This window comes from Dasypus novemcinctus, chromosome 2, assembly GCF_030445035.2.
Source record: "Dasypus novemcinctus isolate mDasNov1 chromosome 2, mDasNov1.1.hap2, whole genome shotgun sequence".
Taxonomy (NCBI): domain Eukaryota; kingdom Metazoa; phylum Chordata; class Mammalia; order Cingulata; family Dasypodidae; genus Dasypus; species Dasypus novemcinctus.
The window spans coordinates 73,317,064-73,330,459 of NC_080674.1; the positions used below are offsets into that span (position 1 = coordinate 73,317,064).

At 33.4% G+C, this 13,396-nt stretch overlaps 1 protein-coding gene across 7 annotated transcripts in view; it reads left to right on the forward strand.

Moving 5' to 3' along the window:
* TNPO1 (transportin 1) overlaps positions 1 to 13,396 on the forward strand; it is a 114,532-nt gene that overhangs the window by 77,377 nt on the left and 23,759 nt on the right. For 6 of the 7 annotated variants that reach the window (XR_009188595.2, XR_011645967.1, XR_011645979.1 and 3 more), the window contains 6 exons: positions 611 to 709; positions 1,444 to 1,539; positions 4,152 to 4,227; positions 5,089 to 5,188; positions 7,088 to 7,162; positions 13,205 to 13,347. Coding sequence is in view for 3 of the 7 variants with exons in the window: in XM_071208558.1 (XP_071064659.1) it covers positions 611 to 709; positions 1,444 to 1,539; positions 4,152 to 4,227; positions 5,089 to 5,188; positions 7,088 to 7,162; positions 13,205 to 13,312 (554 nt within the window). In the remaining 4 variants the exon portion in view is untranslated. The remainder of the gene's footprint in view (positions 1 to 610; positions 710 to 1,443; positions 1,540 to 4,151; positions 4,228 to 5,088; positions 5,189 to 7,087; positions 7,163 to 13,204; positions 13,348 to 13,396) is intronic. The other variant, XR_009188611.2, reaches the window with a different exon arrangement.

Consider the following 13,396-nt stretch of genomic DNA (forward strand, 5'->3'; position numbering starts at 1 on the left):
TTGAGAAACTGGATTGTCTAATAAGAGTTTAAAAAAATGATACTCTAATACTTGATTAAATAGCAGTAATACTTCTATAAATAGACATTTCTCATGTCAGTAAATTACCTTGAGATACAGATCTTATAGGAGAAACAGGATAATCACTTGATTATTTCCCTTTGTTGCCAGTTTTCAAAATAATGAATTGTTTCCTAGCATCCTCCAATGGTGTCTGCTACATTTTGGAGTTTTAGTTTTTGTTTCTTGATTGCTATTTTATGTTTTTCCCCCTTGTATTTATTTATTTATTTTAGTCTGGTGGCAAGATATTGTTTTACCAACTCTTATGTTGTGGTATCTAAAATATACGAAAATTTATGTTTCCTGGGTCTCCTCTGTTTGAAAGTTCAGTTTTGTAGGATAAATATATTGATACCGTCAAATATATATTTTTTAAGTTATAGTCGCCTGTTTTCTCAACACTTTTATAGGTGGTGTTGCAGTGTTTAATAATGAAGCTTGATGTTTCTGGGCTAGAATTTAGTTTCCACCTGGTAGGTTTCCTTTAAAGCATAGTAAATTGCTGTTTGCACCCGTTTTTAAAATGGTTTTCCCCTTTCCCCCCCAGCTGATTTCATGCCAATATTGGGAACCAACCTAAATCCGGAGTTCATTTCAGTCTGCAACAATGCCACATGGGCAATTGGGGAAATTTCCATTCAAATGGGTAAGATGTTTTATTCTCCTTTAAAATTATAAATATTTAGGTGCCCTGATATTTTCATAATTGTTTTTAATAAAATTTTATTGAAGTATGTCATTCATACATGAACAATAAATGTATAGTAAAAATTACGAACTTACAGAACAGATATGCATTATCATCATACAGGACTCCACCAACGCCTTGCATTGTTGTGAAACATTTGTTACAAACTATGAAATAGCATTGTCAAAATATTACTACTTACAGCCCATATCTTATGTTTGGTGTATTTTTCCCCCAACCCACCCGATTACACATTTTTTATAATTCATGAGAGAATGTTTTCATATTTGTCCCGTTAGCCACAGTCTACCTTCCACCACTAGATTGCCTGTGTTATACACTCCCATGTTTTGTATAATACATTCAAAGTATACATTCAGTGGCTCTCCTCTTTTTCACTACAGAGTTGTGCTATCATCGGCTCAGTCAATTTAAAAAATTTTTTTTGATTACTCCAAAAGGAAAATCCAGTACCCTCTTAAACCTCCCAATAGTTGTTTCTTAGAATCCATATATCTTATTTGCCATTGCTGCAAAAATATTAAAGTATTGCTGTTAATATTTTTGTAATTTCTTTTTTGTTTCATTTAAACAAACTTATCACAGTTTTATAAAAGGGAAGCACAGTATTTTACATTGATCTTTTAACATTCAAATCATTTTTCTCTCTTTTTCTTTTTGGAATGATCTAGGCATAGAGATGCAGCCTTATATTCCTATGGTGTTGCACCAGCTTGTAGAAATCATTAACAGACCCAACACACCAAAGACGTTGTTAGAGAATACAGGTACCATATGACTGAACTGTTACAGTGAAGAAAAAATTAGTTTTCAATTTTAAATTAAGATGCGTAGAGAAACCAAAGCAAAGTCATTTAGCTTTAAAAATCCAGCTTATTAGTAGCAGCTATTTTGTATTCTCAAAGTAATGAAATGTATTATTTTACCTATATTTTTAAACCAGCTTTCACTTTTCTCCTGTCTCAGTGTTTTAATATTCCCTAAAATGGATCCCAACCGAGATAGCTATTCAATCTTAAGTATTTTGCTTTTAAATTAATTCAGAGAGTAACTTCTCTAAAGGTGTGTCTCTTTGTACATGTGAAGAATTTACACTTTGAAATGATGAGAGCTGGGAAATATACCCATTTTTTTCATCTGTAAAAATTTGGCCAAAAATTGCGATTTAGTGGCTAATTGGTTAACAGTAGCATATATATTTCATACTGTAATTTCTTTCAAATTGGGAATTCAAGCAGTATCTTATGGGATTTATATTTAGGAGGCTCGTTTCTCTTTTGCATTTATAGAGAGCATGTTTCTATTAAAGAGTACCTTCCATACTATAGAACACTTTTGGGGGTGATTGGGTTCTTTCTACCTTCTCTGATGGTGGTTTTGTTTTCGATTAAGCCATATTCTTTTCTTTGTATATTCTAGTGCTTTATTCATAGTCGATGAGGATTTTACCAAAATTACTGGACAAAGATTAAAATCAGGGTTTCTAAGTAAGAAAGTTTATTTTCAAAGGCACTTTTAAGTTAAATTGTGGAGAGGTTTTTTTAGACTTTTTTGTTTTGTTCTTTGCTTTTACCTTAATTTCATTAAAAATTGATACGTTTATTGGTATGGAAGGAAATCTTTTCATTATGAAATAGTTATCTGGCTGTTTGTATGGGTACTGTTTGTTTCACAAAGTGAATTGGGTTTTCTTGTTTAAAGTATAAAATGTATATATAGCATGGTTATGCCATTATGTCAGGATTTCTCTTTTTAGAATGCAGTACCTATACATGACATTCAGTTTTGAAACACTTGGCCATTAAAAATTATTATTGAACTTAAACTTCTTATTTTTAAATGTGAATGCGTAACTGAAAATAAATGTTGAGTGTAATGTATATTAAAGTTTCCTGTGGGATATCAGCTGGAGAATTTGTTACAGTTCCTTTAACAAATTGGCTTTTTATATAAGATTATAAGTATGATTAAATCCTATGTGACTCATAAGGTAGTTGATAATACTCTTAAATTCAATGGATTGAATTGCTATGATTGAGAAACACAATTGGGAATCATTGAATTACTCTTAGCACAAGTAGCTGCATAACCCTTTTTTTTTTTTTAACCTATTCCTTCCCAGGTATGGGTAGGGTTTTTGTTGTTTTTTTTTAATTCAGATACAATCATTGTTTATGGCTAATGTCTGTAATTTTGGCAACTTAATTACCATTGTCTTAAACTTTCATAAAGCCAATTCTTTAGTATACAATTACTTGCTCTTTTTCAAATTAGTATATCCTGCACTGAACTTTTTAAATGGACCATCATCTGCTTTATCGCATGTTTCATTGGATTGTTCATACTTGCCTGTTTAATGAGAATGTTGCATAGTTTGTGTCTTTTTGAACATAGGTTTTCTTTCTCTTGCTTCATATGAATCTGCTGGGTTTTAGTATTATCTGTGTAGTTTGCTTCAAGTAATCCTTAAACATTTTTCTTTACCCCCCCACCCTTTTTTATAAAAGGTTAACCTGTAAGGTTTTGAGAGAACACCATTAAAGCACCTCATGGTTTGTTTTCTGTTTGTATTTTTCCCCTGTTGTGTATAAATGTATTTATATGTATGTACCTTTGAATTGCAGAACGCAGTTCTAAGTTGCACTTGTTTTAGTTCTTTGTAAGTTTAAAGATTTTGATGTGAACATTAGCCTGATTAATTCCCACTTTAAAATAAAAATAAAATATTAGCTTATAATCAGTATAATGTTTTCTATCTGTTTTGTGCTGTGCCTTTTATACCAAAAACAGTATTTATTTCCTTTGGTCCACATATCACATCTTACTACAGTGGACTGTTTATTATTAGCAGAATTTTCTTATGTCAAATGTGGTTTGAAATTCTTAGTCTGTTATTTGAACTATGGCGAAGTGTGTTTGAGTAGACAATTGAGAAATATAATTACATTTATTGATATTCCTTGGAGAAAAACTTAGATTTCATTATTAAATTTTGAAATTTTGATTGGCTTTTAATGAAAATTCTCTAAATCCCTTTAAATCTCTCACATTTTTATTAACTGAGAATGATATCTTGACATTTAACTGCGCAAGAAAAGCTATTTGTTATGGTTTTTGGTGTTCTCTCAATCTTTAAAGTTTTTTTAATTCCTTTTGTTTTTCTTTTCCAAGAGTATGCCATATATGTTGCTGCCCCTTATTTTAGGGGGTGGTAATAAACAGCACTGGTGAAATCTTATGTTTATTATCATACACAAATTCTGTTGGTTTCTGTTTCTGAGTTATTTGTTGTTTTTTCTTTATTTTTTCTCCTTCCCCCTCATTTGCTCATGTCTTGGTTGGCGTTTGGTGGTGTATAACCGTGATTGCGTTACCTTAGCAATAACAATTGGTCGTCTTGGTTACGTTTGTCCTCAAGAGGTGGCCCCCATGCTACAGCAGTTTATAAGACCCTGGTGTGTATTATTCAATCTTTTTTTTTAATTCATTTTTCTTCACTCTTTCTTTCTCTATCTCACTTTTAGATATATTTTCAGTTGGTTACAAAAATCACAATCCTTAATCATTGCCAACCATGTGACTAATCTTGTCCTATCAGGTTTGTGAGGTTTTTTAGTAGCATCGTCATGTATATTTATTTTATGTTGTGGCTAACGACTAATTGATGCATGGGATAAGATTGTCACATGCTTGCTGTGTTAAAAAGCTTGATTATACATAAAAGCATTTAAATATCCACCAGAAGAATAAAGATGCATGCAAATACTATAAAAATTTAGGTTTTTGCATTATGTTTCCTTTCTAGAATTAATTTCAAAACTTTAATTGCATTCAAAAATACGTGTTTAAATTTATGTATAAAAATCTTTGCTTGTTGATGTAAATGTTAAACATCTACACCATAAGTTGTATAATAATAGTTTATATTGTGACAGTATATATTCTATGTCCAGCTTTTTCAATAATCTTTCAAGTCATTTTTAGTAGTGTTTAATGGAATACAAGACATACAATTTTAAAAATTGCAATTTACTCATGGTGCAACCTCATTAACATAGTTTAGATGGACAATTTAAATCAGCTTTCATTTCATAGATATAATCTGTTATTAAGGAAGTGTGAATTTCATTGTTTCCAATATTGGGTTGTAGATATACTTAACATACAGGTAGTATGAGAAATTTCAGCTTTCTGAAAATTCTGTGAAAATAACCATTTTTCCTCTGTTGTACTTATTCCATTAAATACTGTCCATGAGTATTGTAATTAAACATACTTTTTACTTATATTCTAAACCAAGTTCTATAATTTAATAGGTGCACCTCTCTGAGAAACATAAGGGACAATGAGGAAAAGGATTCTGCATTCCGTGGGATTTGTACCATGATCAGTGTGAATCCCAGTGGAGTAATCCAAGTAAGATGATCACAAAGATTTGTTTTTAACTTTTAATGTTCTGACTAATGAAATTGTAATGACATACTTTGACTTTAGTTACAAAATGTTTTCATGTTTTTTTAAAGTTACTAAAACACAATTGGGGAGCAGATGTTGCTCAAGTGGTTGAAATAGATCAAACCCAAGGTCCCAGGTTCGATCTCCAGTATACCTCCTAAAACAAATGAACGAAGAAACCAGCTCTCATTGGTGAGCAGATATAGCACAGTGGTTGAGTGCTTGCTTCCCAGTATGAGGTCCTGTGTTCAGTCCCTGGTACCTCATTTCTCGGTATCTTGAAATAAAGTCCGTTTTTATCTCTAAATCTTTGTAGTGAAATAAGATCTTAATAACAGTAGAGTAAGGCTATTGTAGTCATACCTTGGAACTAGGTAAGCCAAAACATTGATATCCCATTTATTTGTTATGCCTCCCATCCATGGATATCATTTTCTTTTCTGTTACTTAGAATCAAACTTAGTAATTTAATAGTAAATGAAATAGAATAATTAATCAGCCATTCAGATTGTTTTAATTTAAAGAGCTTATGATTTCTTCATCCCTATTTTGTTTCCCATCTTAATTCATGTGATATTTGGACATTTTTAGCCTTTTTTTTTTTTAAATTAATTATTTACCCGCAATACAGTCAAACATGAGTCTGACCAAAACTCTGTATCCAACTGCCAACTTGAAGGATATGCAAAACATAGGAAAACTGTTGAACCTGTACCATGTGTATGCAATCAGCAAAATGCAGGCTATCAGAAATTAGGTAAATGACCCAGGTTCTTCAACAGATAAATTGTAAGGAAAAGAAAGGAGTGTAATAGGAACCTATAGATTACAAGAAACCTAAGACACAAAATCAAATCACTTGGGGTCTTGTTTGCAAACTAAATTTTGGTATCTAGAGGCGCACACTTGTAATGCAACTACAAAAACAGTGCTTGGAAGTGATTGATATAAAGTCAAGATAATGGTTACTTTAGAGGGATAAGAAGGGGGTTGAGATTAGAATAAGACATATGAAGGGACTTCTGTAGAGGCTGGCAAAAATTCTACTTCTGGATCTGAATGGTAGTTGGAAGGGTATTAACCCTATAATATCTCATTAAACTATACATTTGTTACATGTGTTTTCTGGATAAGAGTATTCAGTGGTTTTTTTGTTTATTATTGTTTTGCTTGTTTTTTAGTAAATTAGGCAAGCTGGCATTTTTTTTTTTGAGGATTTTTATTTCTTAAAAAAAGGTAAAAATCCCTTCCAAGACAAAGGTGCTTTGAATATTTTTAAATTGAGACCATTTGATATTTCCTAACTAGTATTGTTGTGTTAAGTTTGTTAACTTAGTTTTAGAAGCAGTGAATTAGCTTATAAAATTCAAATTGATGAAGATGATAGACCTTGGGAACGTACAAATTAGAACCAAAAAAAATCTTTTGACTAATTTTACAATAATAAAACATTAACTTAATAGTAAACAAAACAGTACTATCTTAAGAGAAGGCCCCTAATTGCAAAATAACTCCTTGATTGCTTTTTCTGTTTTTTTGTTCATTTTATTTTTTTCCAATACATAATAACATTGTGTCATTTAAATGTGTTTTAGAGGTATCTAATGTGATGTGCCACATTTAAAAGAGCATCTTCCTACCTGGATTTTAGTTATTGGAATTTTTGTTTGTTTTTGTATTAGCATTTAAAATAGTAAAAGTAACAAACCATATATAAGGAAATTACTATTGAAAAGAGTTTGTAGAGAGAAATCTCTAATTTTTAGCTAGGATTTTTTCATGTCATAATTTCTGAGGTTTATATATCTTTTGCTGTCTTTGACAAATATCAGTCTAAGATGTATTTCTTGCTTGTTTCAGGATTTTATATTTTTTTGTGATGCTGTTGCATCATGGATTAACCCAAAAGATGATCTCAGAGACATGTTCTGTAAGGTAACTAATAAGTTTATATGATGCATTGTTTTTGGACTGCTGTAATCCTAGTTAGAAGGTTTAAATTGTTTCTGTGTTTTATATGACACGCTTTTCAAATAATATTAATAGATTTTATAACTTTGTTCATGATAAGTGAAAATTGTGGCATGTAACTCCACTTCTTCCTACAGGTGCTAAAATGCAAATGCATAAAAGTAATGATAAATCTGTAGTTTTGAACATAAACCATACAATGAACAAAGGTATAATTTGTAACAAGTATGAAAAAAGGTGGGGATAGAAAGCTATAGGAACAGTGTATATATATATGCTGTTGAAGTTAATTTGGGTTCAAATCACATACAGTTGTTATATATTTAGAATTTTAAATTATCATGGTAACCACAAGGAAATATAAGATATAACCAGATAGAACTAAGAAGGGACTCGATACGGTAAAATACAAAAAATCAAATAAATACCAAAGTTAGGCGTTAACTGAAGAATTGAGAGACAAAAAAGTACAAGCTTACCAGACTAAAATAGTAAAATGGCAGAAGAAAGTTCTGCATTTTCAACTTTAAATGAAAATGGATTAAATTTTGCATTCAAAGGTAGAGATTAGAGAGTGGATTAAAAAGCATTACCCAGTTCAGTGCTGTCAACAAAAGACTTGCCTTAAGTTAAAAAATAAGTAGGTTGATAGTGAAAGGATAGAAAACTATATATACTGTGCAAGTAGTCATCACAAGAAAGCGGAGTAGCTATACCAATATCACAAAAAAAAACTTTGTCAAAAACAATTACTAGAGACAAAGATGGACATTATATACTGATAAAAGGGACTATCCAACAAGAAGACAAAACAGTTATAAAGGTATGTGCACCTGACAGCAGAGCCCCAGGATACATGAAGCAAGGGCTGATAGAGTTGAAGGAATAATGGACAACTTTCAAATATGTATTAAATTTCAATAAGGAAATACAAGATTGATATTTTAAACCAACTAAATCTATTTAGACATATTTGTAACACTCCACCCAACAACAATGAATACACATTCTTCTCAAGAGTGCGTTTATTATTTTCCAGGATAGACCATATCTTACCTCACAAATCATCTCAATAAATTCAGAAGCAATGAAATCAACAATGTTTGTTCTCCATCTACAATGGAATGAAGCTAGAAATTAATAACAGAGAAAGAAAGGGGAAATTCCCAAACATATAGAAATTAAACATAACTTTCAATGGATTAAAGAGAAAATCACAAGTGAAATTAGGAAGTACCTTGAGGTGTAAGAAAATGAAAATACAGTATACCAAAACTTATGGGATTCAACAAAGACAGTGCTTACAGGGAAATTTATAGCTGTAAATGTTTACAATAAAAAAGAAAGATTTCAAAACAGCAACCAAACAAGGAAAAGAGCAAACTAAACACAAAGAGACTGTGGAAGGAAATAAAGGTTAGAGCAGAAATAATTGAAAGAGAGAATTAAGAACTGTAGGGAAGTGGATGTGGCGTAAGCTGTTGGGCTCCTGCCTACTGCGTGGGAGGTCCCTGGTTTGGTTCCTGGTGCCTCCTAAAGACAGTAAGCAGTGTGACAGTAAGATGGTGCAACAAGAGACACAAGAAGAAAAACACAGTGACAGACAACAAAAAGGAATGGACCAGGTGACTCAGGTGATGAGGCCCCTTCTCCCACATCAGAAGTCCTGGTTCAGTTCCTGGTGCCTCCTAAGGAAACAAGAGGAACAGACACAGCAAATGCAAACAACAAGTGGGTGGGGAGAAATAAATGAAATCTTAAAAAAAAAAAAAAACTCTGGAGAAACAACAAAGCAAAAAGTTGGTTCTTTGAAACGGTTGATGAAATTGACAAAACCTTAGCTAGGCTGCCGAAGAATAAAAGAGAGAGGATACAAATGACTAACATCAGAAATGAAGAGGGGAACATTGCTGCTGACCCCAATGAGCTAAAAAGAGACTATAAGAGGATAATATGAGCAACAGTTTAACAGGGAATAGAATAACTTTGTAAAAATAGACAAATGCTTAGAAACACACAAACTACCTAAATGGACTGAAAGAGAAACAAAATCCTAACAGAGGATTGAATCAATAATCAAAAACCTCCCAACAAAGAAAAGCCCAAGACAAATGGCTTCATGGGATTGCTAATTCTAAGAAGAATTAGCACCATCCTGCTCAAACACTTCCAAAAAACTGAAAAGGAGGGCATACACCCTCATCACCTTTACATCAGATCCAGGTAAAGACCCTACAAAAAAATTACCAGTATTTCTTAAGAATATAGATATAAAAATCCCCAACAAAATATTAGCAAACTGAACCCAACAGCACACTAAAAGAATTATACACCATGATCAAGTGGGATTTATCCCAGGTATGCAAGGGTGGTTCAACATAGTCAATTAATGTAATACACCACATTGACAGAATGAAGAGGAAAAAAACACACTCTCATCTCAGATGATGCAGAAAAGGCATTTGACAAAATCTAGCACCCCTCCTTGAAAATCAGGAATAGAAGGAAACTTCCTCAATATGATAAAAGGCATATATGAAAAACTCATAGCTAGCATGATACTTAATTGTGAGAGATTGAAAGCTTTCTAAAACCAGGAACAAGGATGCCCACTGTAACCACTGTTATTCAACATTGTACTGAAGGTTCTAGCCAGAGAATTAAGCAAGAAAAAAATAAAATACATCCAGCAGCAAAACTCCCTATTTGTACATGACATGATCCTATATCCAGAAAATCCTGAAAAATCAACAGCAAAGCTCCTAGAGCTAATAAATGAGTGAAATGGTGGAATGCATGATCAATATCCAAAATCAGTAATGTGTCTAGACACTATCGATGATCAGAAGAAATCGAGAAAAATAATTGAAAGGACATTCTGTATGCATGAATTAGAAGACCAAATTCTTTCAAGATGTCAGTTCTCCCCAAAGTGATTTACACATTTAATACCATCTTAATCAAAATTCTAACAGCTATCTTTGCAGAAATGGAAAAACCAATCATCAGATTTATATGATATGGGACTCTGAGAAGGAAGCATGTGTTAGGGAACTCACACTTCTATCTTAAAACTTACTACAAAGCCACAGTAATCAAAAGAGCATGGTACCGGAAGTCAGATGTGGCTTGAGCAGTTGGGTTCCCAACTGCCATGTGAGAGGTCGTGGGTTTGGTTCCTGGTGCCTCCTGGGGAGGACAAGCAAGACAGTGAGCTGACGCAACAGTCTGGTGCGGCACACTGATGCAACAAAGAGACAATGACAGACAAAGCAAGCAGGGAGTAAAGATGGCTCAACAACTGGACACCTCCCTTCCATGCAGGAGGTCCCGAGTTCAGTTCCCAGAGCCTCATAAAAAAATTTATTTTTTTATAAAGAGCACGCAAGAAACAGCAGACAGCAAGTGCAAACAAGGGGTGTGGGGAATAAAAATAAATTTAAAGAACGGTATTAAATAAAAAGAGCTTGGTACCAGTGGATTCAGATGTAAGCTCAGGAATCAACCCTTGCATTTATGACCAAATGACTCTTGACAATAAGGAAAGAACCCCCTCAATTGAGAAAGAATAGTTTCTTCAATAAATGGTTCTGGAAAAACTGAATCTCTGTTTGCAAAAGGGTGAAGGTAGACCCCTGCCTCACACCATATACAAAAACCAACTCAAAACGGATCAAAGACATAAGTATAAGAGTGACAACTATCAGATGCCTAGCAGAAAACAGGAAAGCATCTTTAGGGCCTTGTATCAAGCAACGGTTTCTTAGAATTTACACCCAAAGCAAAAGCAACAACAACAACAAAATTTGATAAATGGGACCTTATTCAAATTAAAAACAATTGTGCCTCAAAGGACTTTTATCATGAAAATAAAGGACAACCTACTATGGGAGAAAATTTTTTTGGAAATCACTTATCTAGTAAGGTTTAAATATCCAGAATATTTAAAGAAGTCCTACAACTTGACAACAAAAAGACAACCCACTTTTTAAATGGATAAAAGACTCATGTAAACATTTCCCCAAAAAAGTTGTGCAAATGGCCAAAAAGCACATGAAAAGATGCTTAACATGTTTAGCCATTAGGGAAATGCAGATCGCCACCACAGTGATATACCATTTAATACCCAGTAAAATAGATACTATTTTTAAAAAGAAAATTTTGAGAAACAGATGTGGGTCAACCAATTGGGCTCCCTTCTACCATATAGGAGGTCCAGGGTTTGATCCCTAGGGCCTCCTGGTGAGGGCAAGCTAGCCCACCCAGAAGGCCAGCCCACTCGGGAATGCAGCCTCGTGCAGGAGTGACGCCCTGCATGGGAATGTCACCCCATGTGGGAAAGCCAGCCGGTGTGGAGAGCTGGCGCAGCAAGATGATGCAACAAGAGATACAGAGGACAGAAAATAAGAAGACATAGCAGAACAGGGGAGCTGAGGTGGCGCAAGAGAGTAATCACCTCTCTCCCACTCCAGTAGGCCCTAGGGTTGGTTCCCAAAGCTGCCTAATGAGAATACAAGCAGACACAGGAATGCACAGTGGGTGGACACAGAGAACAGACGGCGTGGGGAACAGGATGGGGGAATAAATCAAAAAATTAAAATTAAAATTTCTTTTTTTAATTTCAAGTGTTGGAGAGGATTTGAAGAAATAAGAACAACACTTATTCATTGCAAGTGGGAATGTAAAATGGTGCAGCTGCTGTGGAAAACTATACTTTAACACAATATTAAGAATAGATTTCACCATATGACCTAGTAATCTTGCTTCTAGGTATATACCCAAAATAATGGAAAGTAGGTATTCAAATAGACCTTTGCACACACCAATGTTCATACGGGCATTATTCACAATTGCCAAAAGATGAAAGAGTCCAGGTGTCATCAATTGAAGAATGAATAAACAAAATGTGTGTGTGTGTATCTATATACACACACACCGTTGTGTATTATATTGCCATATGAAGGAATGAAGTTCTGATATATGTGGCAACATGTATGAACCTTGAGACCTCATGTTGAGTGAAATAAGTCAGACACAAAAACATAAATATTGTTTGAGCTCACTGATATGAAATAATTAAAATCTGCACACTCATCGGAGAGAAAATAGTTTTGGTTAGTAGGGGTTGAGGTAGAGGTGGAAGATAGGAAGTTAATGCTTAAAATTTACAGAAGTTCTTTTTGGGAGGATGGAAAAGTTTTGGTAATGGATTGTGGTGATAGCACAACACTGAATGTAATTAACAACGCTGAATAATATATTTGAATGCGATTAAAAAGGGAAATTTTAGGTATATATGTATGTTACTAGAAAAAAACAAAGTTGGCCTGATCTTAGGATACAGCAGTGACTTTGTGTCAGTAAAGCACACACTTTTAAAATATTTTCCCAACCATACCATTGCTTCATGTAGTCCCATTTTATCCCATTTATGTAAAATAGTATCTATTTTCAGGATGACTGACAGAGATTGGGAGCATAATATGACGCCATTGAACAGAATAAAAATCTATATGGCCTCCACAATATTAAGCTCATATAGTTCTTTGCTAGTGCCTCCTTTTGATTAACTTGTCAGTAATCAGCTGCAACAACATAAGAAATAAAATGCTGTTATACATTTGAATTACCTAATATTAAAATTACCATAAACCTAAAGCGTGCATACTTAACAATTTGAAAAAGCATAACATGACATTCAGATTTTGTCCCTTAGGTGAATTCTGTACCTTGATTTTTAGTAATATGGTATCAGATTTCCCAGTATTTATCTATCTCTTAAACTAGGATGCTTGCTGAATTCTAACCTTCTCAAAGCAAATTCAGCATATGCTTAAGAGGTGCTCTTAGGCAACATAGGGAATGGTATAGAATATAACATCATTTGAGAAAAACTTAAAATGAATAAAAAATTTTAAATGTTAACATTAACAGTGTTTGACTTTAGACCCTATGCAGATCTGAGTTTTTTTGTTATTGATAAACTAATGGTTTTTCACTCTGCAGATCCTTCATGGATTTAAAAATCAAGTTGGGGATGAAAATTGGAGGCGGTTCTCTGATCAGTTTCCTCTTCCCTTAAAAGAGCGTCTTGCAGCTTTTTATGGTGTTTAATCTCATACACTTAGGCTGCAGTCCCATAATTAGGGGTAAGTTATAAAAACATTTGAAAATTTTCATTGCAAACAAACTGAGACC